The 26,990-nt window shown below is 41.9% G+C and overlaps 1 protein-coding gene across 1 annotated transcript in view; it reads right to left on the bottom strand.

The window, feature by feature from the left end:
• The window catches only part of PCGF3 (polycomb group ring finger 3), a 141,903-nt gene that overhangs the window by 66,902 nt on the left and 48,011 nt on the right, over positions 1–26,990 (bottom strand). Inside the window, exon 2 of the mRNA XM_073651805.1 lies at positions 1,691–1,808. Coding sequence (XP_073507906.1) covers positions 1,691–1,799 — 109 coding nt within the window. The 5' untranslated portion in view covers positions 1,800–1,808. The remainder of the gene's footprint in view (positions 1–1,690; positions 1,809–26,990) is intronic.

The following is a 26,990-nucleotide window of genomic DNA, read 5'->3' as shown; positions in this document are numbered from 1 at the left end:
TATATCAGACTGAGGAGACTCATCAGCCACGCATGCTCCTCTGAGAAATTAAATATGCAAACTGCCTCTACAGAGAGGAAAAGGACTAGAACTCTAGTGCCGCCTATTGGAAGCAGCAATCCTAAAAAAGTCAATATCGACCCTTTAACGAGCCTTGTCACATGACTTTGGCTTTTATCCTAACTAGAATCTCAATTTGCAAACATGGCGTCTCTGGGTATTGCTCCTCGTCAGTGCAAAGCACGAGATCTGATTTGGCTTGGTGAGAGGCTTAAGACTGACATGCCAAGCTTGACATGTCAATCTCCACCAGGAGAAACGTTACCCCTTAGATCCCAGGCTTAAAAGAGGTTGTCCACTACTATATAAAACGCCCCAATGTATTTAAACTGTGTTTTTGTAAAGACCTTGTCTGGTCATTATTGCCTGTGAGCAGCACTATTGCTGACCGCTCACAGGCACCACGTGACCCCCGGCTGCAGTCGGCTCGGGCATCCGCTGATGCCACATCAAGTTCCGGCTGTAGCCGGGGGTGACCCAGTGACGCGCTCCCCGTTGATTGATGGGCTGTGGGCGGGATTTCCCCGCGCGTCACAGCCCAGCATCCACCGCACGCTTTCCCGCTCCTGCATTAATTGGGAAAGTGCGCGGTGGATGCAGGGCTGTGACACGCGGTGAAACACTGCCACAGCCCATAAATCAGCGGGGAGCGCGTCACTGAGTCACGCCCAACTGCAGCCGGAACTTGACAGGACATCAGCGGATGTCAGAGCCGACTGCAGCCGGGGGACACGTGATGCCTGTGAGCGGTCAGCGATAGCGCCGCTCACAGGCAATAAAGAACAAGCAAGGGAATTACAAAAACACTTCTCTCCAGAGTTTAAATACATTGAGGCATTTTATATAGTAGTGGACAACCTCTTTAAGCCTCTCCCCCAGCCAAATCAGATCTCATGCTTTGCACTGACGAGGGGCAATACCCCAAAACACAGTGACTGCAAATTGAGATTCTGGCTTTTATCCTAAGTTATATGGAAAGGCTTGTTAAAAAGGGTTGATATTGATTTTAAGATTGCTGCTTCCAATACGTGGCACTAGAATTCAAGTCCTTTTCCTCTCTGAAGAGGATATGTGCATTATTATTTCCAAAAATGCTGCAGCAAATGGTACAGTAAAGATTATAGTGAAATATAAAACACGATATACAAAGAGTCTGGGTAGGGGTTGAGTCAATGGCATTAAAGGGAATGTGTCAGCAGGTCTTTGCTATGTAATCTGCGAGCTGATGTATGGGCCGAGAGCCTGATTCCAGTGATGTATCACTTACTGCAAAGCTTGTAGTGGCTTACATAAAATCAGTGTGTCATTAACAGGAGACAAGTGTGTGTGTGTGTGTGTGTGTGTGTGTGTGTGTGTGTGTGTGTGTGTGTGTGTGTGTGTGTGTGTGTATATATAGAGGGTAGAGTCAGGAAAACTCCATACACATTAAACTGTCAGCCGATTCCACCAATAGGAGTTCAGCCAACTTTAGTCTAGTGTGTATGAGGACCTTCAGAATGCTGCTCATGGTTAATACATCCTCTGCTGGTTTACACAAAGGGGAAAATTCTTTTTAAAAATCTTATCAAACATGTACAATATAAGAAAAAAAACAAAACCGAATGCTGAAAGCAGGCTGAGTAATACATACAGGTATGTAAGCACTCCGTCACAGTAGTAGCATCGATGAGATATCCATTGCACAAGCGACATGTAATGTGAGCGTTGATGTCCCAGAGTTTAATCTTTCGAGTCAACATCTTTGGTGTCTGCAAAAACAAAAAAAGTTTAAGATATCTTTTCTTTAATCTTCTCTGTAGACACAAACTACATATTCCAATATTTGATCTTTTTCCATATTGCCAATCCTGAGAGGGGTACTGGTCCAAAAGAAGATATTCGTGATTTTCATCATAAATAATAAAATTATGACAATGCAAAATCCATGGTACAACAGCTACCAATGGCCATTCTTGACAAGGAAGATCGTAGTCAGAAAATATGCATACATGACTATTTAGCCGCAGAGTTTGGACTACGACTTTTTTTTTTCTTTTATTACTTTTGTAGATTGCCGCTATTGCAAAGCAGTAACTGCAATTGACAACGGCTGGGTAACACTGGATGGGGAACATGGCTTTAGGGCACTAGAATTATTGCAAAGGACTGAGGTAAGATAAGGTAGTGGGTGCAGAAGTGAAAAATGCTTTGGTGTCTAGCAGTCGGAGCCTTGCAGCCATCATATTTGATGCATGGCTGCTCCTTCTGAATATGGACGCATATAAGGCACAGAAGAACACCTGTGCGTAACTCCATCTTACTGAAGCCCTACCATGCCATGCCATTCAAAGCTGAGCATAACTATTTCACCAACCAAGCATAAGTGTCCACTAGAACATATTATAATAGATAGAGAGATATTTTATATATACACACACATTATATACAGGGTGGTCCAAAAGTAGGTGGACAGAAAGTGTAATAAGGTTATGAAGGGGGAGATTTATCAAACATGGTGTAAAGTGAAACTGGCTCAGTTGCCCTTAGCAACCAATCAGATTCCACTTTTCATTCCTCACAGACTCTTTGGAAAATGAAAGGTGGAATCTGATTGGTTGCTAAGGGCAACTGAGCCAGCTTCACAGATCTAGTTTTCACAGATAGATCTCCCCCAAATCTGTTATCTTTTCAGATAATTCAGATAACACATAATGGCAAATAATTTAAATATAGATCAAAGAAAATGGATTTTAACAGAGTATTGGAAATCTCAAAATGCTGAAACCGTTAGAGCAAATTGGGTTGAAACATTGGGTACTCAAGCCCCAAAGAGACAAACCATTTACAGCATTCGTGACAAATTCAATGCCACTGGCTCAATCCTTAATGCTCCAAAAACTGGTCAACCCAAAACAGTCTGTACAGAAGATAATAAACAACTTGTTGCTGAAACATTTGTTCAGAGTCCAAAAAAAGTCCCCAGAAGAGCCTCTCTGGAATTGGGAATTTCATGAGCTTCTATCATGCGAATCCTGAAATCTATTGGGTGGAAGCTGATCCTGATCGTCCACGTCTAATTCATGGTTTATTGGAGGATGATCCAGACAGGCGGCTGCAATTTACTGAGATTATGCTTAACGAAATTGAAGAAAATCCAGTAATTTTAGATAACATTATGCGGAGTGATGCAGCTTCTTTCACATTCTCCGGCCATATTAACAGACATAATTGTATTTACTGGTATAATGAGAACATGCATTTAACATTAGAGCAACAACCAAATGAGCCTGGTGTCAATGTTTGGGGTGGTATTTCAAGTTTTGGCGTTTTAGGACCAATATTTTTTGATGGAACAGTCACAGGAGATAAGTATCTCGAAATTCTAATGAATCAAGTTGTTCCCCAGTTACAGCAACAGCCTAATTCAAATGACCTTTATTTCCAACAAGATGCGGCCCCTCCACATTATTCAAGAGTGGTCCGCGAGTATCTCCATGAAACATTTCCTAATAAATGGATTGGCCGAAGAGGCCCACTTGATTGGCCGGCACGTTCACCAGACTTGACCCCAATGGATTTTTTCTTTTGGGGAGTACTCAAGGACAAAGTTTATAGTCGAAAACCAAAAAGTGTCAGTGATTTGAAAAATTACATAAGAGATGCATTTCAAGAAATTATTACCCAGAGAGAATTGTGCAGAAAAGTTTGTTGAAGCGTAAGAGGCGACTTCAAAGCTGTGCAAATTGTAATGGAAAACAGTTTGAGCACCTGCGATGATAAAATGGAAGGGCTTTTGTATTATTGTTCAGAATAAAATGTAATTGTCAATGTTATGCTTCTGTTACTAAATATAATTTTATATATAAATTATAATAAATGTTATTATTTTCTGGCCACCTACTTTTGGACCACCCTTTATAATAGAATATCTGTAGATCTAACTAAATGCATCACTGAGAATAAAAGGCGAAGAAAAAAAATGACATTAAACACTAAAGCACCAAAAATTCAAACGAAAAGGAAAAAAAAAAAAAAGAAGTCTCCAGCAGTTCACAGCTCTTACCACTAGATGGTAGTGAAAGACCACAAAGTTTTGCGCATCTACTTTTGACAGCAGTAAACTTTAGTGATATATTCTTGGGGAAAAAAAAAAAGAAAAAAAAACACATGAAAAACCGTAGTTCAAGAAACCTGTGCTGAAATGCCTTTAATGCAGGAAAAAAAACTAAGCTCTTTTGTTTTCATCTGGCATTGTGTCATCCTCCCCTGCCTTGTGTCTCCCTAAACACACCACACAGAGATAAGGAAATGAAGATCATCATCGGAAATATCTTCACTATGCATTGCACACATATTGTGTATATCTATCTATCTCTACAAGGGATGAGTGAGGGACATAGGATACTAATATGCTGAATCCATTAGATGCACCTACAGTACACTCCAAAAGTATATCTATGATTTTAAAAGTGTATTCATGTGGTAATAGTGAATACACGAAAATAAGTATTTGATACACTGCTGATTTTAGAAGTTTTCCCACCTACAAATAATGAAGAGGTCTGTAACTTTTATTGTAGGTACACTTGAACGGAGACAGAATCTAAAAAAAAAATCCAGAAAATTATTGTATGATTTTTACATTTTTGCATTTTATTGCATGAAATAAGTATTTGATACAATAGAAAAACAGAACTTCATATTTGGTACAGAAACCTTTGTCAGGCTATGTGCCCACGATGCAGAAATGCTCTGGATTTTTCCTGAGCGTTTCTGCATCTCCCTGGCAGAAAAAACACATGCGGATTGTACATGCGGATTGTACATGCGGATTGTACATGCGGATTGTACATGCGGATTGTACATGCGGATTGTACATGCGGATTGTACATGCGGATTGTACATGCGTTTTTCCTGCCAGGGACATGCGGATGTGAAGCGTTCTTCACATGCGTTTCCACATGCGGGCTGTCAAATGCTTTCCAAGCGATTTTAGCATCACTTGGAAAGTGCTTGACAACTTGGTCACACTATATAAATCCATGCAAACAGCATGGATTTATATAGTGTGACCGTAAAGAATGGTAAAAAATAAAAAATAGATATATACTTACCTTCTGATGGCCCCCGGAGTCTTTATTCGCTCAGTCTCCGCTTGCCGGCAGCTTGCGGTACACTGAAGGACCTGCCGAAGTCAGCGCAGGTCCTTTAGTCTACCGCGAGCTGCCAGCAAACAGAGACAAGTGCACCAGGGGCCATCAGAAGGTAAGTATAATGTTTATTTTTTATTTTATTCTTTTTTTTACAGGTACTATGGTACCCGGGTCAGGAGGAGAGTCTTCTCTTCTCCAAACCCGGATACCATCCGCACATTGAATCGCTTAATATCCGCATGTACAGATCCAGTGATGCGGATTCCATGCGTTCCAATGCAAGTCAATGGCGGCGAAAACGCAGCGCTTCCCCAAAATAATTGGTAGTGCTGCGTTTTTTTCCACAATGATAATCCGCAGCGGAAATTTCCGCAGCATGTGCACAGCACATGCGGATTATCATTGGGGAACATGGCAGACCTTCTACCAACGCATCGTGGGCACACAGCCTTACAATTAGAGGTCAGACGTTTCCTGTAGTTCTTCACCAAGTTTGCACACACTGCAGCAGGGATTTTGGCCCACTCCTCCATACAGATCTATCAGGTTTCGGGGATCTCCCTGGGCAACATTGACTTTCAGCTCCCTTCAAAGATTTTCTATTGGGTTCAGGTCTGGATACTGGCTAGCCACTCCAGGACCTTGAAATGCTTCTTACAGAGCCACTCCTTAGTTGCCCTGGCTGTCTGTTTCGGGTCATTGACATGCTGGAAGACTCAGCCACGACCCATATTCAATGGTCTTACTGCAGAGGGAAGGAGGTTGTTGGCCAAAATCTCGTGATACATGACCCCATCCATCCTCCTTTCATTATGGTGCAATCTTCCAGTCCCCTTTGCAGAAAGCACTCCTAAAGTATGTTTCCCCCACCATGCTTCACGGTTGGGAAGGTGTTCTTGGGGTTGTATTCATCCTTCTTCCTCCAAACACGGCGAATGGAGTGGATACCAAAAAGTTCTATTTTGGTTTCATCTGACCACATGACCTTCTCCAATGGCTCCTCTGGATCATCCTGATGGCCATTGGAGAACTTCAAACGGGCCTTGACATGTGCTGGTGTGAGCAGGGGGACCTTGCAAGCCCTGCAGGATTTTAATTTATGACAGCGTAGTGTGTTACTAACAGTAGTGTTTGAGACTGCGGTCCCAGCTCTCTTCAGGTCATTGACCGGGTCCTCCTGTGTAGCTCTGGGCTGATTCCTGACCTTTTTCAGAATCATCCTTACCCCACAAGGCGAGATCTTGCATGGAGCCCCAGACTGAGGAAGATTGACAGTCATCTGATGTTTCTTCCATTTTCTAATAATTGCACCAACAGTTGTTGCCTTCTCACCAAGCTGCTTGCTTATTGTCCTGTAGCCCATCCCAGCCTTGTGCAGGTCTATAATTTTGTCCCTGGTGTCCTTAGACTGCTCTTTGGTCTTGGCCATGGTGGAGAGGTTGGAGTGCGTGTGATTGACGGGTGTCTTTTATACAGTAACAAGTTCAAACAGGTGCAATTAATACAGGTAATGAGTGTAGAGTAGGAGGGCTTCTTAAAGAAAAACTAACAGGTCTGTGAGAGCTTGAATTCTTGCTGGTTGATAGGTGATCAAATACTTATTTCATGCAATAAAATGCAATTTACGGTAATTATGTAAAAATCATACATACAATGTGATTTTCTGTATTTTATTTTTAGATTCTGTCTCTCACAGGTGAAGTGTACCTACGATAAACATTACAGACATCTCCATTCTTTGTAGGTGGGAAAACTTGCAAAATTGGCAGTGTATCAGATACTTATTTTCCCCACTGTATGTCTAGGAGTCTCAATTTTTGGTCAATGTGTCAGTTTATGCCATCAGTGTTTCGTAAGGGATTTTCATGTATGTAATGTTTTAGAAGCTTTGCAGTCTATTTTTTTTAGCGATAATCATGGACAACACACAGATTACACACTGACGGCATCTGTATACGGTCCACGATTTTCACAGACCCCCTAAGCCCCAATTCATCAAACCAGCAATTTTCTCGCCGGTCTTCATGAGGGGGCGTGTAGGAGTCAGACGCTCCGGATTCATGAAGAGGTGCACACTTCTTAATGAATCAGACACATCTATACAAGTGGTGTGCGTCTCCGTGAGCCACACAAGAAATCTTACTCTAGGCTACCACAGTATTCCCACTCCCACGCAACTCATTTTGTGGTCAAAACGTAAAAAAAAAACTTGTATGGTCCATGTCTCGGTGATGTTGCCATGCCCCATATGCTGTAATGAGTACATGTTCTATCAAGAACACAAATCTAACGCGTACGTGACTCGCAGGCATCTGAATGAGGCCTAATGGTTACTAATATAACAGCCTATGGATGATGGATATTATACGGTAGCATCCATTACCCATAGAGTGCATTTAGCAGATACATCATGAAAAGCTGTTGAAGAGTCCATGATGGATCCGCTGAATGGATGTAATTATAGCCTGTGGGTGACGGATGCCATCCATCACAGTCTCCATGTAACACTAGCATATACATCCGGAGCTGGAATGAAGGCCAACAATGCAGATGAGGGTAGTGTAAAGCAGTAAATATTAATAAACTATCATTCCTAAATTACATTAAAGCATGTATATCACACAATGCTGCTTGGCTCTCTAGCTCAGAGTATTGGCAATTAAGATGGTAACTACAGGGTAGCCCAACTATGGCCATATAAACTACAGCTCCAAGATACTATGAAATGCAATGTTTCTCACCAAGGAAAAAAATTGCACCTTTGGCTTTTAAGGATGTTTGTTTTGCATTTTTCAGTGTGCGGAGAAACAAAGAATCAGTCAGTGAGCTCATCACACAGGGTTTAGAACTTTTTTTTTTTTTTTTTTTTAAGTTTCTCAGCTAGTTTATGACCAAAAACCACAAGAAAGGAGAGCTTGACTTTGTAACTCTTCTCTGTGTCTTGCTGATTTATGATAATATCAAACTCCATTTGACCAGCTCCCTAGGTAGATGCTTGGTTAACTCATTCTGCAGCCAGCAACAGACAGAGCGATACAATAGCTATAAAAGGTAATGGGTGCTATTTTTTAATGGAGCCCAATTTCAAAATGTATTTTAAAGTCCAAAGTACATGCATTTAATTAAAAAAGGTCATCTTTTTCATTTTTCCATCAATATAGATATACAAGGGCTTGTATTTTGCAGGATGAGTTGTAATTTCGAATGACAAAATTCATTTTATAATGTAAGGCATTGGAAAGAGGGGAAAAAAAAAAAAAGATGTAGCAAAAAAGCAGAAAGAAAAAAAAAATGATTTTTTTTTTTACTTCTTTCTTATAGTGTTTGTTATGTGATAAAAATGGCCTGGAAATAAGATTCTCCAGATCAGTAGGATTACAGAAATACCAAACATGCATAGTTTTATTTAAGTGAAAAGTTGGTTTTCGGAGAACCGCAACATTTTCAGGTGATGGGGCTGTGTGAGGGCTTGTTCTTCGCGGGGTCAACTAATGTTTGTATTCTTATCATTTGGGGGTAGATACTATGTTTTGTTCACCACTTATTGCATTATCTAGGGTGTTGCGGCAACCAAAAAAAAAAAAAAAAAAAAAAAAGACATTTTAGCCTTTTGACTCTTCTTGTTACACCTCTTACTGAATGGGTTAATTTTATGCTTTGATCGTTCAAACTTTAACCCCTTCACCAATTTAGTTTTTTCCGTTTTCATTTTTTGATCCTCTTCTTCCCAGACCCATAATTTTTTTTTATTTTTCCATCAATATGGCCGTGTAAGGGCTTGTATTTTGCGGGACGAGTTGTACTTTCGAACAACACCATTGGTTTTACCATATCTTGTACCAGAAAACGGTAAAAAAAATTCCAAGTGCGGTGAAATTGCAAAAAAAAGTCCAATTCCACAATTTATTTATTTATTTTTTTTTTTTTACCATGTTCAGTAAATGGTAAAACTGACCTGCCATTATTATTCTCCAGGTCATTATGAGTGAATATATAAAAAAGAACCTATACATGTTTGGTATTTAAGTGGTGAAAAAAAAAAAAAAAAAAAGTTGCCATTTCCAAAACCCGTAGTGTCTCCATTTTTGGGATCTGGGGCCGGGTGAGGGCTTATTTTTTGAGCGCCGAGCTGACGTATTTATTGATACCATTTTGGGGTAGATACAATATTTTGATCACCTGTTATTGCATTTTATTGCAATGTTGCAGCGACCAATAAAAATGTAATTCTGGAGTTTTGATTTTTTTTTTCCTCCCGTTACACCGTTTACCGATCGGATTAATTCTTGTTATACAGTCATGGCCAAAAGTTTTGAGAAGGACACCAAAATGATATTTTCACATGATCTGCTGGCCTCTGGTTTTTATTAGTGTTTGTCTGATGTTTATATCACATACAGAAATATAATTGCAATCATATTATGAGTACCAATAGGTTATATTGACAGTTAGAATGAGTTAATGCAGCAAGTCAATATTTGCAGTGTTGCCCCTTCTTCTTCAAGACCTCTGTAATTCTCCCTGGCATGCTCTCAATCAACTTTTGGACCAAATCCTGACTGATAGCAGTCCATTCTTGCATAATCAATGCTTGCATTTTGCCAGAATTTGTTGGTTTTTGTTTGTCCACCCGTCTCTTGATGATTGACCACAAGTTCTCAATGGGATTAAGATCTGGGGAGTTTCCAGGCCATGGACCCAAAATCTCTATGTTTTGTTCCATGAGCCATTTAGTTATCACCTTAGCTTTATGGCAAGGTGCTCCATCATGCTGGAAAAGGCATTGTTGGGCGCCAAACTGCTCTTGGACGGTTGGGAGAAGTTGCTCTTGGAGGACATTCTGGTACCATTCTTTATTCATGGCTGTGTTTTTAGGCAAGACTGTGAGTGAGCCGATTCCCTTGGCTGAGAAGCAACCCCACACATGAATGGTTTCAGGATGCTTTACAGTTGGCATGAGACAAGACTGGTGGTAGAGCTCACCTCCTCTTCTCCAAATAAGCTGTTATCCAGATGTCCCAAACAATCGAAAAGGGGATTCATCAGAGAAAATGACTTTGCACCAGTCCTCAGCAGTCCACTCCCTGTACCTTTTGCAGAATAGCAGTCGGTCCCTGATGTTTTTTCTGGAGAGAAGTGGCTTCTTTGCTGCCCTCCTTGAAACCAGCCCCTGCTCAAAGAGTCTCCGCCTCACAGTGCGTGCAGAAGCACTCACACCAGCCTGCTGCCATTCCTGAGCAAGCTCGGCACTGCTGGTAGTCCGATACCGCAGCTGAAACAGTTTTAAGATATGGTCCTGGCGCTTGCTGGTATTTCTTGGGCGCCCTGGAGCCTTTTTGACAACAATGGAAGCTCTCTCCTTGAAGTTCTTGATGATGCGATAGATTGTTGAATGAGGTGCAATCTTTGTAGCTGCGATACTCTTCCCTGTTAGGCCATTTTTGTGCAGTGCAATGATGGCTGCACGTGTTTCTTTAGAGATAACCATGGTTAACTGAAGAGAAACAATGATACCAAGAACCAGCCTCCTTTTAAAGTGTCCAGTGATGTCATTCTTACTTAATCATGACTGATTGATCGCCAGCCCTGTCCTCATCAACACCCACACCTGTGTTAATGGATCAATCACTAAAACGATGTTAGCTGCTCCTTTTAAGGCAGGACTGCAATGATGTTGAAATGTGTTTTGGGGGTTAAAGTTCATTTTCTGGGCAAATATGGACTTTGCAAGTACAGTAATTGCTGTTAAGCTGATCACTCTTTGACATTCAGGAGTATATGCAAATTGCCATTACAAAAAATGAAGCAGTAAACTTTGGAAAAATTACTATTTGTCTCATTCTCAATACTTTTGGCCATGACTGTATATTGATAGATTGGTATCGCCGCATTCAGAACCGCGCAAATGTGTATATTTGATTTTTTTTTATGGTTTTATTTTGAATGGGGCAAAAGGGGGGTGATTTTAAAAAAAATATCTAAAAGTTCAAAGTTTTTTTTTTACCTTTATACTAGCTTCAATAGTCTCTATAGGAGACTAGAAGCTGCGATCATCTGATCGCCTGTGCTACCCACAGCAGGGCTTCCGCCCTGATGTGTGTAGCAAAGATGCTCACCTGCTATGAGCGCCGACTGCTGGGCGGCGCTCATATCTTCCAGGCAATAAAAACCACAGGGGTCTCCTGCAGACCCCGGGTTGTCATGCCAACCCATCAGCGACCCACGCCGATGGGCAGAGATTGACAGCGGCATTTAACACGTTAACAGCCGGGGTAGGATCGCGGTTCCACCTGCGGCTGTTAGGGACACATGTCTGCTGTACAGATCAGCTGTCATGTGCCTGAAAACATGCGGGCTCATCGTGCAGGAATAAGACTTTGGACATGCTCATACGTCCAAGGTTGTAAAAGGGGTTAATGAACATAGTGATACGACATGTGTGCTATTCCATAATTTTTTCCCTCTGCTTGGTCTGAAAAAAATTACCCTTACTGAGTACCACAATTTTTATCTTGATTTCTTTTAGTGTTTCTTAAAGCCCTAAAGTTGCCATTTGAAATGACTTTAGTTTTGTGCCATGTCTGTGATCTGCTTTTTTTTCAACAACATTAAACAAGTGAATGAACATCCTCCGAGCCCGGTGATTCCATCATTTTTGCCAAGGATTGTATATACATAAAGCAAAAATCACGGTCTTCTGTGAGCGTCAGCCACAGGCTGGTTTTCACAGAATAAAAATCATGAAAGGCATGGAGGTCTTCAGCAGACACCTGGCTGCCATGCCAACTCATGGGCCGCACAGATGGGCAATTAGAACAGCACCCACCACCCCTGTGACATGCACTGTCGATGACTCAGTCACAGATTGCCAAAAACATTAAACAGGTTAAAGAAGTTGTCCAGTACTTTATATTACCCTCCCCCCCCCAATGTATCCCCCCCGGGGCCCCTAAGGATTTTTGCAATTAGCTTACGTTGCAGATATTGCCTGTGAGCGGCGCTATCACTGGCCGCTCACAGGCATCACGTGACCCCGTGGTGACGTCCCGACAAGTGAGGCGTGACTTAGTGCTGGGGTCCCCGCGGTGGCTGCTGGGTTGTGGGTGGGGTTACCCCCAGCGTCACATTCAGCATCCACCCACGCTTTCCCAATGAATGCGGAGAGGCAGAGCGCGCGTTGGATGCCGGGTGTGAAGCGGGAGGGGGGGGGGTAACCCCGCCCACAGCCTGGCATCCACTGCGGAACGCAGACGACAGAGAACCTCAGCTGCTGCCAGCACTTGTGACGTCAGCGGATGTCAGAGCCGGCTGCAGCCAAGGGTCACATGATGCCTGTGAGAGGCCAGTGATAGTGCCGCTCACAGGCAGTAACTGCAATATAAGGTATTTACAAAAATCCTTAGGGGCCCCGGGGAAATAATCTAAAGTACTGGACAACCCCTTTAACAGCCTGTATGCTCTGATTGGCAGCGAGACTTGGCTCACAAGCACCCATATAAGTCTATGGGTGCGTGTGAAATAACGGACTGCACTCGAACGTCATCCCAGTGCAGATCGATATATGCAGAGACAGGCAATGGAGGAGATGTAGAAATCACTTTCTCCGTCTCCTCCGCACCTGTGCTGCAATTCTCTCATGTGAGAGGATTGGAGCACATTGCACTGACACTCGGCTCACGCTCACAGCAGAGCAGGAGCAGAGTGTCATTGGCCTATCGCATCATCTACGCTCTTGTGACTCCAGCATTAGAGTATGTGCACACTATCAGTACTGTCAGCACTTTGAACGCAGTGTACTTTATGCTGCGTCCAAAGCACTGCATGCAGGTGAATCCAAGTGTATTCATTGAACAATGCGGATTCACCACAATCAATACATTGTTATGTTCTAATTTCTCTTGCGGAGACTAGCGACTCCGCAAGAGAAATTGACATGCTACGGTCTGTGAAGACGCACCACATATCCGTGTCCGCGGGTGATCCGCAGGTGCACGGGAATGCATAGTGGGCATGGGATTTCTTGAAATCCCATCAACTTTGCACATCCGCAGCGTCAAGAGGTGCAGCTTTAGCCACCACTCAGTACATGGTGAGCAGCGGCTGTAACCACACCCCGACACTGACTTACAGCTGGCTCGAATGCAAGTAAGTATATGGGTTTGAGGCTGGAAATAAATCATGATGTAGCAGTACCATTATGGACAGCATTGTCGATTACTAGAAAAATGTAAATTGTAATTTTAGACATGACAGGAACTGATTGTAAACAACAAAAATAAACCCCCTCTGCCTCCCCCACCCCCCCAAAAAAAATCAGGAGATATCAATCCCACAATAGGGAACGCTAAGACTAGTTCCTTTTAAACATGCTAGGTCAAGCTTTTCAAAAATATATTAGTAAGAGCGGACAATCAATTTAACTGTTCTACAACCAAGGGGAGAAGAAAAAAAGAAAAAAAAACACTCAGCCCTTAGTGCAATGTAAAAGCTGCTGGACTGTATCATAGGTGCAGGGGTGAAACTAATCGGACTATCCAGCATCACAAATCTGCAGCAGAACCCAACTCTGGCAGGAAATCAGCTTAGTCAAAAAAGCAGGCTTTTCTGCGTTTTTTTCACAGTCCTTCTGTCTCTATTTATGCATGCACATAAAGTTCTGTGGCAAAAAAAAAATCTCATTCCGGTTTTGGCATAGTGGGGGAGGTGAATTGTTCAGGAATAGTTTAGACACTGGTAATGCATTGAGTTAGTATGACACTATTAACTTTCACACTATGGTCTGCCATTCAGTAGCTCAAGGCATTGTTCAATTTCACACCTCCCTGGGCCACAGGTGTTGTTCAATCTCACACCTAGCTCAGCCAATGTTTACACATCACTAATTTAATTAAACTCTCCTAATTAAACTCTCCTAATACAAACAACCATCTCAGTGACCAAGACAACATGGTAAAAATCACAAAAATAAATGAGTTTCACATACTGCTGTACTTGCTTATTTCCACAAAAAACGCAGCAAAACCTGATAACTATGTTCACACATCATGTTTTGTTCAACGCTGAAAGAAGTGACATGCTCTATTTTACAAAAACCCAACCAGGGCACAAAATATGCAAAAAAAAAAAGATGTAGAGAATTCTGTTTTTTTCATAGACTTCGCTGGTACTACAAAACGCAGCTGAAAATTTGCGCAACAATTTGTCCTGAAAAACCCAACATGTGTGAACAGCCTTTTAAAGGGAACCTGTCATGTCATTTGTACTATCTAAACTGTCCCCAGTGCGTTGCTAATAATGCAATGTGAATCACTAACACACTTTGTTCATTAAAATCGGCACCGTTATCCCTTATAAAAAGCATTTTGAATAGTTATATCATACCTGGGGTGTGCTTCATATCATTTAGTCAGGCTTGTCGCCCCCCATGCCATTCGAGTTCTATTCCCGGGTTTGCGCAGACGTCACAAGAATCGGAGTTTAAATGCCACACTTGCGCAGTTTATATTGGCCAGCCGCGCTTGCATATAGTCGATCTGGGAGCGGCTCTGGCAAATGCGCACACAGTGAGTGAAGCTGTGGAACTACACACCGCTTCACTGCGCACACGCGGGGAGCCACTAGTCATGGTGCGGCTCCCAGATCGCATCACTAACAACGTAATGGGGTCAGCTGAGATACTACAAATGAGATGACAGGTTCCCTTTAAGGATAGGTTCACACGAATGTAGGAAAAATCGTTAGAATTTCATCCAGAAAACTGAGACAATTTTTCCTCACTTGTCATCTGTATGCAATCCCGTTTAACAGCATCAGTTAATAATTTACAAGACCATTTACAGTTTCCTATGCTTAAGTACAGCAATGCATCTGTAAAAACTGGATGCCGTACAGATGTTCAGTATGAGATCCATTTTATTTTCTGCACTCCAAGACTTGAGTCTCATCCGAAACAGAAGTTAGTACATGCTGCAATTTTTTTTTTTTCATGAACAGATTCGATCCATGATAACAAAAACAAAAAACAACGCTCATCTCCACTGCCATTTAATAACATTGGTCTGAGCGCTGTTCGTTTTTTCACATACAGCACTCAGACCTACCCTAAGGCCGAGTTCACATGTCCAGTAATCATCCCTCTGAAACTGATCCAGCAGCAATCAGCTATCTTAGCAGGACCAATAAGTTGTGCAGAGACAAAAAAATAAAAATGGATTTAGTTGCAACTTTAAAAAAAAAAAAAAAAAACATTGAAGTCGATGGAAAACAGTTATGTGAAATAGCCTTCCGTCTTTCTTTCAGTTGCAATGGATCAGTTTTTTTGCTTACAGGATCTGTTCCAAATGGACGATTACTGGACATGCGAAGTTAGTTTCAGGCTATGTGCACACGATGCAGAAATGCTCAGGATTTTTTCCTGAGCGTTTCTGCATCTCCCTGGCAGAAAAAAACGCATGCGGATTGTACATGTGGATTGTACATGCGGATTGTGCATGCGTTTCCCTGCCAGGGACATGCAGATGTGAAGCGGTCTTCACTTTCATTTCCACATGTGGATTGACAAGCGCTTTCCAGGCGATTAGCATCACTTAGAAAGTGCTTGACAACTTGGTCACACTATATAAATCCATGCAAACGGCATGGATTTATATAGTGTGACCTGAGAGAGTGGTAAAAATAAAAAAATAATGTATACTTACCCTCCGATGGCCCCCGGTGTCCCGCTCACTCCGTTCTCCCTCGTCGGCAACATTGAATTGAAAGACCTGCCGACGTCCGCGTCACGTGACCCGTCACATGACTCTGACGTCAGCGCAGGTCCTTCAACTCACTGCAAAGTGCTGGGAACCAAGCAGGAGCGGTGCGCGGGCCGACAGAAGGTAAGTATACATTTATTTTTTATTTTATTCTTTTTTTACAGATTTTTTAGTGGTACCTGGGTGTGGATGAGACTCTCCTCTCCTCCACACCCGGGTACCATCCGCACATTAGAAGGCGTGGATTACGCATCTACATATACAGTGATGCGTAATCCATGCGGTCTAATGCAAGTCAATGGCGGCGAAAACGCCACGTTTCCGCAAAATTAATGGACATGCTGCGGATTTTTGAGCGCAGCATAAACGCTGCGGAAAAATCCGCAGCATGGGCACAGCACATGCGGATTATCATTGGGGAACATTGCTGCCCTTCTACCATGCGTTTTTAATGCGTTTCCGCAGTTGCAAAAACGCTGCAGAAACACATTAAAAACGCATCGTGTGCACACAGCCTAAGACTCTCACGTTTGCATTGGAGGCTCGATGCAGATTTCACATGTAGCATTACTTACAGAAAAAACTATGAACACCACAACGGAATTATTTGCTGGATAGAATTGATATTCATTGCACAAAAGGTACACGGAAAGCCAGATTCTAAATTTTGCAAGATTCCCTAAACTTGTGCATTGTGGTATACGGAAATAAAGTTATTAGTAAACTAAATCTGTGAGTCCACCACGAGTTCTTGACGCTGTGTATTTTTGCGGTGTGCTTCTTACAGTTCCAGCAATGTGGATGGGATTTATAGAGATCTCATGCCCGCTGTGCTTTTATTACCCAGAGTAACCTGACCTGTGGTGCGTGGTTCACATCCACAACATGTCAATCTCTCTTGCGGGTACGCTGAGCTTTATGTACAGACGTTTCGCATAGACTTGTATTAGATGCGAAAAATACACAGGTAATAAAAACGCACATGTGTTTAGTGCATTTTTGCTGCAGAAACACATGTAATCCGCACATGACTGTATCAATAACGTTTTGGCAAAGTCAATTACCAGGAAGTATTAAAGACACAGTAGCTTTATTTAAAACTTGACGTACAAAGAAGAATAAAAACGCAGCGTCAAAAACAAGATAGAAAAAACATGTAAAAAACACACTAAAACACAATGAAAAAGCATAATCCTATTTTCTTTTCTTAGTCCCTTTATGGGACTTTAACTTACAACACTCTGATCGCTGGTATAAAGCATTGCAATGCTTTATACCAGTCAGTGAAGCACCGACACAAGCCTACTCTGAGAATGGTCTAAGTTACTTGCATTAGCCTGGTGACCCAGATGTCATCATGATGACCTCAAACCACCATGGCAATGATCGGGTCCTCACGATGACTTAGTGGGGGCGCCGATCTGAGAGGAGAGGAAGCCATCTCCCTCTCCCTGCCTTGTAAATGCTGCAATCGATTCATTTAGGAGGTTAAGATGCCCGGGGTGGTGTGCGCACCACTCCTGGCAGTGAGAGCCGGGTATCAGCTATCATATCAACTTAACACCCGGAGGCGATCGTGCGCGCAATCACCATGACGTATTTATACCTCATAGATCGGAAATTCCTTCCCTTCCATGACGCATAGATAAATCAAATGTCGTGAAAGGATTAAAGGGAAGATGGAGATGGTGCATAAGATACACTTAATGGAAACCGGTCAGCTGATTCATGCTACCTAAACCATTGAAAGCATGAGTAAGAGCCTGGCTGCACGACTGCAGTCAGGGATATTTTTTTTTCTGAAACTCTTGACATTTCAGAGAAAATATAACAAACAGTTATCAATTGTCATGGACCATGGCCAGAGACAAACTAGTCTGAAGTTGATGTGCTGCAAGCAGTAAAAATGGGCGAATGTAAGATTCCCAATGAAATTTACAAGGGCTAAACTAGAATGGCTTGACAATTGCGTCAGACCATCTCCAAAACCACAGGTCTCATGAAAATTACCACCTACCTAAACATTGTTGCAGGCCAAGCTCATCTCTCAAAGTGTTCGCTTGGCCTCCAAGGACTCAGTCCAATCAAGCAGCTGTGCTGTAAAACAAGTTCCATCCAGGAAGGTCGCGCAACTTACAAGATTTAATTTGTTAGGCGATGCTCGTATCAGTTAACATGGCCCTATTTTACCTAGCCCTGCACTACTAGATGCATTATGTAAAATAGGAGGCAGGTCAGTGAACGATCAGTGACCTGTCATAAGAGCATACAGATGAATATGTAAGCAGAGCACCAGATAGAGCGCCCCCCACAGGCCGCCCCGGAACATGGGCATATCATTATCTCCAAACTGAAAGTAAAGATTACACAAGAACCACAGGACGGATTTCATCAACCAAGGTATTATATTAAACAGTGTAATGTCGCCCACCTGACAGTGTATGTAGTTTACTGAGCACATTCCTGCTCACAGGTGCGCTTTAATATCTATTACCCATAAATAAGTATTTTTATATAAAAAATAAAAAAGAAAAAGTACACATATTTGGTATCGCCAAGTCAGGAACGACCTGACCTATAAAAATGTCACACTAGTTAACCCCCTTTCAGTGAGCACTAAAAAAAAAAAAAAATACGGCAAAAACTATCCTTTATCATCATACTGCCATACAAAAAGTAGAATAAAACGTAATCAAAAAGACAAATGTAAATAAAAATGGAACCGCTGAAAACGTCATCTTGTCCCACAAAAAAACAAGCTGCCATACAGCTCCATCAGCAAAAAAATAAAAAAAGTTATAGCTCTCAGAAAATAGCACTGCAAAAATATTTTTTTTTTCTATAAAATAGTTTTTTTATTGTGTAAAAGTGCTAAAACATGAAAAAATTATATAAATGTGGCATCACTGTAATCGTACTGACCAGAACATTTATCCTGCACGCTACTCTGAGTGCTTACAAGTTACAATGGAGTTTCCATGTAAATCTCTGAAATACGTGAATCAGATGGAACCCCCGGTGGAAGATTCCCTATATTGAGGCAAATGGGGATACTGGACGGAGTATGGCATGTGATCCTGCGGTGTCCGTATTTTTAGGCATGCATAAAAGCAAGGTCCACCACACAGTTTTGTGCACCTCTAAAAAGACAGACACTCTGAACAGAGGCCAGACTGAGTCCAGAGTAACTGATGCCTCATTATAGTGAATGGATCCATCGGGGGTTTCATCTGAATCACGTAATTCGGAGATTTAGATGGGCACCCTGATGTAAGTGCTCAGCTTCGAGCGCCGGATAAATGTGATCCCAAATGTTATGAAAAATGTTCCCAACAAAAGCAAGTCCCCACTCAGGTCATCTGTCAATGGAAATATAGGGGGCTTCCACATTACTGGTAGTACAAAGGCTCTGGAAAAGCGCTATGGCTCCTCATCCCCCCTAAAAGAAAACCAGGGAATTCTGCACTAACAAATCCAAATGCCCCTCTCCCTTCTGAGACGCTCAGTGTGACTAAACCATATTTAGGGTCCACGTTTGGCATTTCTGCAGCGATGAGAGCCCGCCTAATTTACAGGTGCATGTCTCCAGAAGCACAAGCTGGGCACAACGTACTGGCCACTACAACGTACTGGCCACTACAATAGCAGATTTGCATTTTTTCACTCAGCAGCATCCACTACTGATTGTTTCTGGAAAACACCCATGGAGTCAAAATCATCACTACACCTCTAGATAAATTCCCAAAAGGGGTATAATTTCCAAAATGGGGTCACGAGAGGTGGGTAGTCTCCTTTTCTAGCACTTAGGGACTCTGTAAATAGTCTGCAAACTATTCTAGGAAAATCTGCACTCCAGCAAGCAAACAGCACTCCATCCCACCAGAGTTTCGCCATGTGGCAAAGCAGCACTGTACAGCCACATATGGGGGCATTTCCACGTTCATAAGCAATTGTGGGACACATTTTGGTGCCATTTTTACCCATTTCAACGTGTGAAAATTTAAAATCTGGGGCTAAAAAAAATTTTTGTAGTAAAAATGTAATGTTTTTTTCTTCACTGCCCAATGGTATAAAATTCTGTGATACACCTGTGATTGTCAATATGATCACTGCAGCCTTAGAGGAGCTCATTGAGAGGTGTATTTTCTAAAATGGGGTCACATATGGAGGGAGGGGGGGGGGGGGGAATTCTGCTGTTCTGGCACCTCAGGAGCTCTTCCAGTGGGTCATGGCGCCCACAAACTAGAACAGTAAAATATGCACTATAACATGGCGCGCCTTCCTTTCTGAGATTTGCACTGTGCCTCAAAAGTAGTTCCCAATTACATGTAGGGTATTGGCGCACTCAAGAGAAATTGAACAATCTGAGAGGTCTATTTTTTCAAGTTAGCCCTTATAAAAATAAAAAATTGGGGCTAAAACAACATTTTCGCTGTAAAAATGTGATTATTCTTTCTTCATCACCCAATGGTATAAATTTCTGTGATGCACATGTGGTGTCAACATGCTTACTGCATCCCTAGGTGAATTCATTGAGAGGTGTAGTTTGTAAAATGGGGTCACTTATGGTGGGTTCTGCTGGTCTGGCACCTCAGGGACCCTGCAAATGTGACATGGCACCCTCAAACCATTCCAGCAAAATCAGAAATCAAATATGGCACTTCTTCCCTCCTGAGCTTTGCACTGTGGCTCAAAAGTAGTTTTCGACCACATATGGGGTATCTTTGTACTCAGGAGAAATTGCACAATAAACTGTATGGTCCATTTTGCTCCTGTTACCCTTGTGAAAATAAAATATTTAGTGCTAACAGAACATTTTTGTGGGAAAAATGTGATCTTTTATTTTCACTGCTCTACGTTATAAACTTCTGTGAAGCACCAGGGGGTTCAAGGTACTCACCACACATCTAGATACATTCCTTGAGGGGTCTAGTTTTCAAAAGGCGCTCACATGTGGGGGGGCTTCCACTTTTTAGACACATCAGGGGCTTTCCACATTCGACATGGTGTCCGCTCTTGATTTCAGCCATTTTAGCGTACAAAAAGTCAAACGGTGCTCCTTCCCTTCCGAGCCCTGCCATGTGCTTAAACAGTAGTTTTCCCCCATATAAGTGGTATCTGCGTACTCCAGAGAAATTGGCCAACACATTTTGGGGTCCACTTTCTCCTGTTAGCCTTTTGTGGAAAAAAAAAAAGGAAAATGCTAGTTTTTTTTCCTTCCACATTTCCATTCCATTCCTGTGAAGCACCTGAAGGGTTAATAAACTACTTGAATGTGGTTTTGAGAACTTTGAGGGGTGCAGTTATTAGAATGGTGTCGCTTTTGGGTATTTTCTGTCATATATGCCTCCAAAGTCACTTCAAATGTGATACTTAAAAAATGGTACACACACACACACACACAATACATATATGCATTTTTATTGATATTTTAACGTTTGAAAAGTGATTTATCAACGTAAAATTTCTTATAAATTGTGTATCACTGTAATCATAACAACTTATAATATAAAGCTAGACCATTAAGGTATTTATCTGACATGGTGAACACTTTAAAAATAAAAAACGGGAAACAATACCTGAATTGTTAGTTTTTTGTTCATCCAGGCTCACAAAAAAAAAATGAAATAAAAAAAAATAATCAAAAAATCATATGTATCCCAAAAAAAAACTACCAAAACGTACCATAATGTACCAAAAAATACAAATATATAAATCAGTCTACCAAAAAATAAAAAGTTTGCGAATACCCAAAAAAGAATTCTTTAAATAAATTAATTTGTGTGTGTGAAAATAGTAAAACACAAAAAAAACTGCATAAATTGGGTATGGTGAATAATTGTTTACACCTGAAAAATGGCATCAACATGTCCATTGAACTGAATAGTGAACAGTGATAAAAATAAGCCCTGACAAACATATTTAATCTTTGGGCAAAGGCGTATGTCTCCGAATAGGACGGCACAAACCAAAATTTTTTTTTTTTTTTCAGTTTATTATACAAAACTAATAGAATATAAATAAGACTATAAATTTGCTATGGACATATTCAGAATGTCCCATGGAACAACATTAAACACATTATTAATGCAGTACATGAACAGCGTAAAACTTAAAACTTTCACAAAACAGCAGAAGTGCAGTTATTTCTGCCCATAGATAGGGAATAATTAAACCCTAAAATTGACACACTGACAAATACAACTCATCCCACAAAGAGCCCTTATAGCGCTATTTAGACAAAAATCTAGACATTTTGTGACTCCTGGAATGGGACCATGAAAAAAAAAAAAAAAAAAAATGGTACGTAATAGTACGCATCATGCCATAACCCCCACAACAGCTGTGGGTGGAGTCGCCACCCACCCACGGCTGTTAACTAGATAAATGCCGTTGTCAATCTCTGACCGCGGCATATAACAGTGCCCGCGCCAGAAGCACGTCACTTACCCTGTCACATGATCGCGGGTCACCGATGGGTTGTCATGACAACCCGGGGTCTGCAGCAGACCTTTATGGTTGTTATTGCCAGATTGCTATGAGCGCCACCTAGTGGTCGGCGCTCACAGCAAGTGAGCAAATCTGTTACGCTGTGTGCCCACGTAGCATTTTTCAAGCGTATATGCTGCGGAATTTCCGCAGCGTAAACGCTTGAAAAACGCATGTATATCCGCACCCCATGGTCCCCAAGGGGATTCCGCAAGTTCTATGCACATGCTGCGGATTTTTCCGCAGCGTTTATGCTACGTACAAAAATCCGCAGCATGTCATTTAATTTTGCGTTTCCGCAAGCGGAATTGCCTTAGTCCAATGCATAAAAAACGCAAGGCAATTCCGCATGTGGAAAACGCGTGATAAACGCGCGAAAAATGCGCGATAAACGCGTGCGGAATTCCGCATGCGTTTTTCCGGGAGAGGACTTGCATTTATGCAGCAGAAATTTTCTGCTTCATAAATGCAACGTGGGCACATAGCCTTACATACAGGCGATGAGCAGATCCGATCAGGCAACTGCAGCTTCTAGTCTCCTATTGAAGCAAGCAAAAAAAAAAAAAAAAAAAAAAAAATGTTTTTAAAAATATTAAAATAAATAAAATATAAAAAGTTTAAAATCACCCCCCTTTCACCCCATTTAAAACAAAACAATAAAAAAAAAACCTACATACACATGTTTTGTTTAGAATCGCCCGATCAATATAAAAAAAGAATTAATCCGATCGGTAAACGGCGTAATGAGAAAAAAATTTCTAAATGCCAGAATGAAGTTTTTTTGGTCGCTGCAACATTGCAATAAAATGCAATAACAGGCGATCGAAACATCGTATCTACCCCAAAATGGTAGCAATAAAAACGTAAGTTTGGCACGCAAAAAATAAGCCCTCACCCGCCCGGCCCCAGATCCCGAAAAATGGAGACTCTACGGGTCTCGGAAAATGGCACCATTTTTTTTAAAGCAAACTTTGGATTTTTTTTTCACCACTTAAATAAAATGAACCTGTACATGTCTAGTATCTACTAACTCGTAATGACCTGGAGAATAATAATGGCAGTTCAGTTTTAGCATTCAGTGAACGTGGTATAAAAAAAAAAAAAAAAAAAACACAACTGTGGAATTGCACTTTTTTTTGCAATTTTACCGCACTTGGAATTTTTTTCCGGTTTTCCAGTACACTATATGGTAAAACCAATGATGTCGTTCAAAAGTACAACTTGTCCTGCAAAAAAACAAACACTCACATGGCCATATTGACCGAAAAATAAAGACGTTATGGCTCTGAGAACAAGGGGAGCAAAAAACCAAAACACAAAATGCTCCGGTCATGAAGGGGTTAAGGCTCAACATAAGAGTCCTTAAGAGGTTAACTGGTCAGTTAGCTTCTAGATGTAGGAGAGGGAGCCTACACAATTTTAGGTAGGTGATTTTAATGTATGACTAATGCATACAAGATCCATGTGACAAATCCCTGAGCCAATATGTGCTTTTTTAACTTGCAAAACACACACAGGTTGTAATCTACTAATAATCCACAAGGAACAAATGAGAGCTACAAGTACTTCCACACAGCAAGAGATAACTCCATGTCTGGCCTTGCAAGGCTGGAAACAAGCAGTGAGTTATATAGGGTGAATAAAAGAGGCCCATCAAGTTTAACCTCTCTCCACCAGTTATTCATTCTGTATATCTCACAATGTCATTTGTTGCAGAGAAAAGCATCCAGCCCGTTTTTAAAAGCTGTTATTATAGTGTCTGCCACTACTACCTCTTCTGGTAGGACATTCCACAGTCTGACTGCTCTAACTGTAAAGAACCCTTTCCTGTTTAGCTGCCAGAATCACCTTAAGGCTATGTGCCCAAGATGCAGAAATGCTCCAGATTTTTTCTGAGCGTTTCTTAATCTCCCTGGCAGAAAAAACGCATGCGGATTGTACATGCGGATTGTACATGCGTTTTCCTGCCAGGGACAAGCGGATGTGAAGCGTTCTTCACATGCATTTCCGCATGCGGGTTGTCAAGCGATTTTAGCATCACTTGGAAAGTGCTTGACAACTTGGTCACACTATATAAATCCATGCAAACGGCATGGATTTTATATAGTGTGACTGAAAGAATGGTAAAAAATAAATTTATACTTACCTTCCGATGGCCCCCGGAGTCTTTATTCGCTCCGTCCTGGCTTGCCAGCAGCTCGCGGTACACTGAAGGACCTGCCGTCACATGACTAAATGACGCTAGCGCAGGTCCTTCAGTCCACCGCGATCTGTCGGCAAGCCAAGACAAGCACACCAGGGACCATCAGAAGGTAAGTATAATGTTTATTTATTTATTTTTTTTTTTACAGGTTCTATGGTACCCAGGTCCGGAGGAGAGTCTCCTCTTCTCCAGACCCGGGTACCATCCACACATTGAATCGCTTGTGCACATGTAGTCATGCGGATATTAAGCGATTCAATGTAAGTCAATGGCGACGAAAACGCCGCGATTACGAAAAATAATTGGCAGTGCTGCGGATTTTTCCGCAATGATAATCCGCAGCGGAAATTTCCGCAGCATGTGCACAGCACATGTGGATTATCATTGGGGAACATAGCAGGCCTTCTACCATGCGTTTAAGCGTTTCTGCAGCGGAATTGCTGCCGGAAACGCTTAAAAAACGCATCGTGGGCACACAGCCTTGAAATGAACAATGATCAAGTTTTAATCTCTCCACGGTTTCCAAACTTTGAAACAGTTAAAAGGAATGACAAAAGAAGTTTCTTTATTGCTATGCATTATGTTATTTTAGATCAGTGCTTTTTCAGGCAGGTTCCAGGATAATCCTTCTGAAAAAGCCTGTTTGCATGTGCCCTTATAGAAAAGGATTATAATATTATATAGTTTAGACACACGCAATGAAAAAACCGACCCATAGACTTGCATTGCCGTTTTTATCGGACACTCAGATCAATATTGAAAAAGTCTCAGTACTTTTGTGCTCCGCGGGAAAAAAGTCAGACATGTGAATTAGCCCATAGACTATAAGGCTGTGTGCCCACGATGCGTTTTTTAAGCGTTTCTGCAGCGGCAGAAATGCTTAAAAACCGCTTGGTAGAAGGTCTGCCATGTTCCCCAATGATAATCCGCATGTGCTGTGCACATGATGCGGAAATTTCCGCTGCGGATTATCATTGCGGGAAAAAAACACAGCACTACCAATTATTTTGCGGAAGCGCTGCGTTTTCGCCGCCATTGACTGGCATTAGAACGCATGGATTCCGCTTCACTAGATAAGCACATGCGGAATACATGTGTTTCAATGTGCAGATGGTACCCGGGTGTGGAGGAGAGGAGACTCTCCTCCGGACCCAGGTACCATAGAAACTGTAAAAAAAGAATAAAATAAAAAATAAATATTATATCTACCTTCTGACGGCCCCCGGTCTCCTTGTCTGTGCTTGCCAGCAGATCGCGATGGACGTCATAGTCATGTGACAGGTCACGCGACGCTGACGTCGGCAGGTCCTTCAGTCTACCGCAATCTGTTGGCAGCCAGGACGAAGCGAAGCAAGACTCCGGGGGCCATCAGAATGTAAGTATATATTTATTTTTTACCATTCTTTATGGTCACACTATATAAATCCATGCTGTTTGCATGGATTTATATAGTGTGACCAAGTTGTCAAGCACTTTCCAAGTGATGCTAAAATCGCTTGGAAAGCGCTTGACAACCCGCATGCGGAAATGCAAGTGAAGAACACTTGACAAACGCTTCTACCTGGCGGGAAAAATGCATGTACAATCCGCATGTACAATCCGCATGTACAATCCGCATGTGTTTTTTCTGCCAGGGGAGATGCAGAAACGCTCAGGAAAAATCCAGAGCATTTCTGCATCTTTTTTCCGCTTCTCCCTGGCAGGAAAAACGCATGCGGTTTTTACATGCGTTTTTCCCACCAGGTAGAAGCATTTGTCAAGCGTTCTTCACATGCATTTCCGCATGCGGGTTATCAAGCGCTTTTCCAAGCGATTTTAGCATCACTTGGAAAGTGCTTGACAACTTGTTCACACTATATAAATCCATGCAACCGGCATGGATTTATAGTAGTGTGACCAAGTTAGTTAAAAAAAAATAAATAAATAAAAAAGAATTAAGAATGGTAAAAAATAAAAAAAAAAAAAAGATTATACCTCACCTTCCGGTGTCCTCACGGTGTTATCTCTGCCGCGTCCGGTCTCTTGCACTTCTCGCGGTGGTGTGAAGGACCTGCGGTGACGTCATTCGGTCATGTGTCAGGTCACATGACTCAATGACGTCATGGCAAGTCCTTCACAACAACGCGACCCATACAGCAGACTAGACGGAGAGGAGAAAACACCGGGAGTACATCGGAAGGTAAGTATAATCTTTATTTTTTAATTTAATTTCTTTTTTTTACAGTTTCTACGGTACCCAGGTCTGGAGGAGAGTCTCCTTTCCTCCAGGCCTGGGTACCATCTGCACATTGAATCGTGCGATAACCGCTTGTGCACATGTAGTGATGCAGATGTCACGCGGTCCAATGCAAG

The sequence above is a fragment of the Phyllobates terribilis genome, unplaced genomic scaffold, assembly GCF_046119375.1.
Source record: "Phyllobates terribilis strain yellow unplaced genomic scaffold, ASM4611937v1 Scaffold_1__5_contigs__length_1240528914, whole genome shotgun sequence".
NCBI lineage: Eukaryota > Metazoa > Chordata > Amphibia > Anura > Dendrobatidae > Phyllobates > Phyllobates terribilis.
The sequence above is the reverse complement of the archived record's forward strand: the minus strand, read 5'-3'. Positions and strand labels throughout refer to the sequence as shown.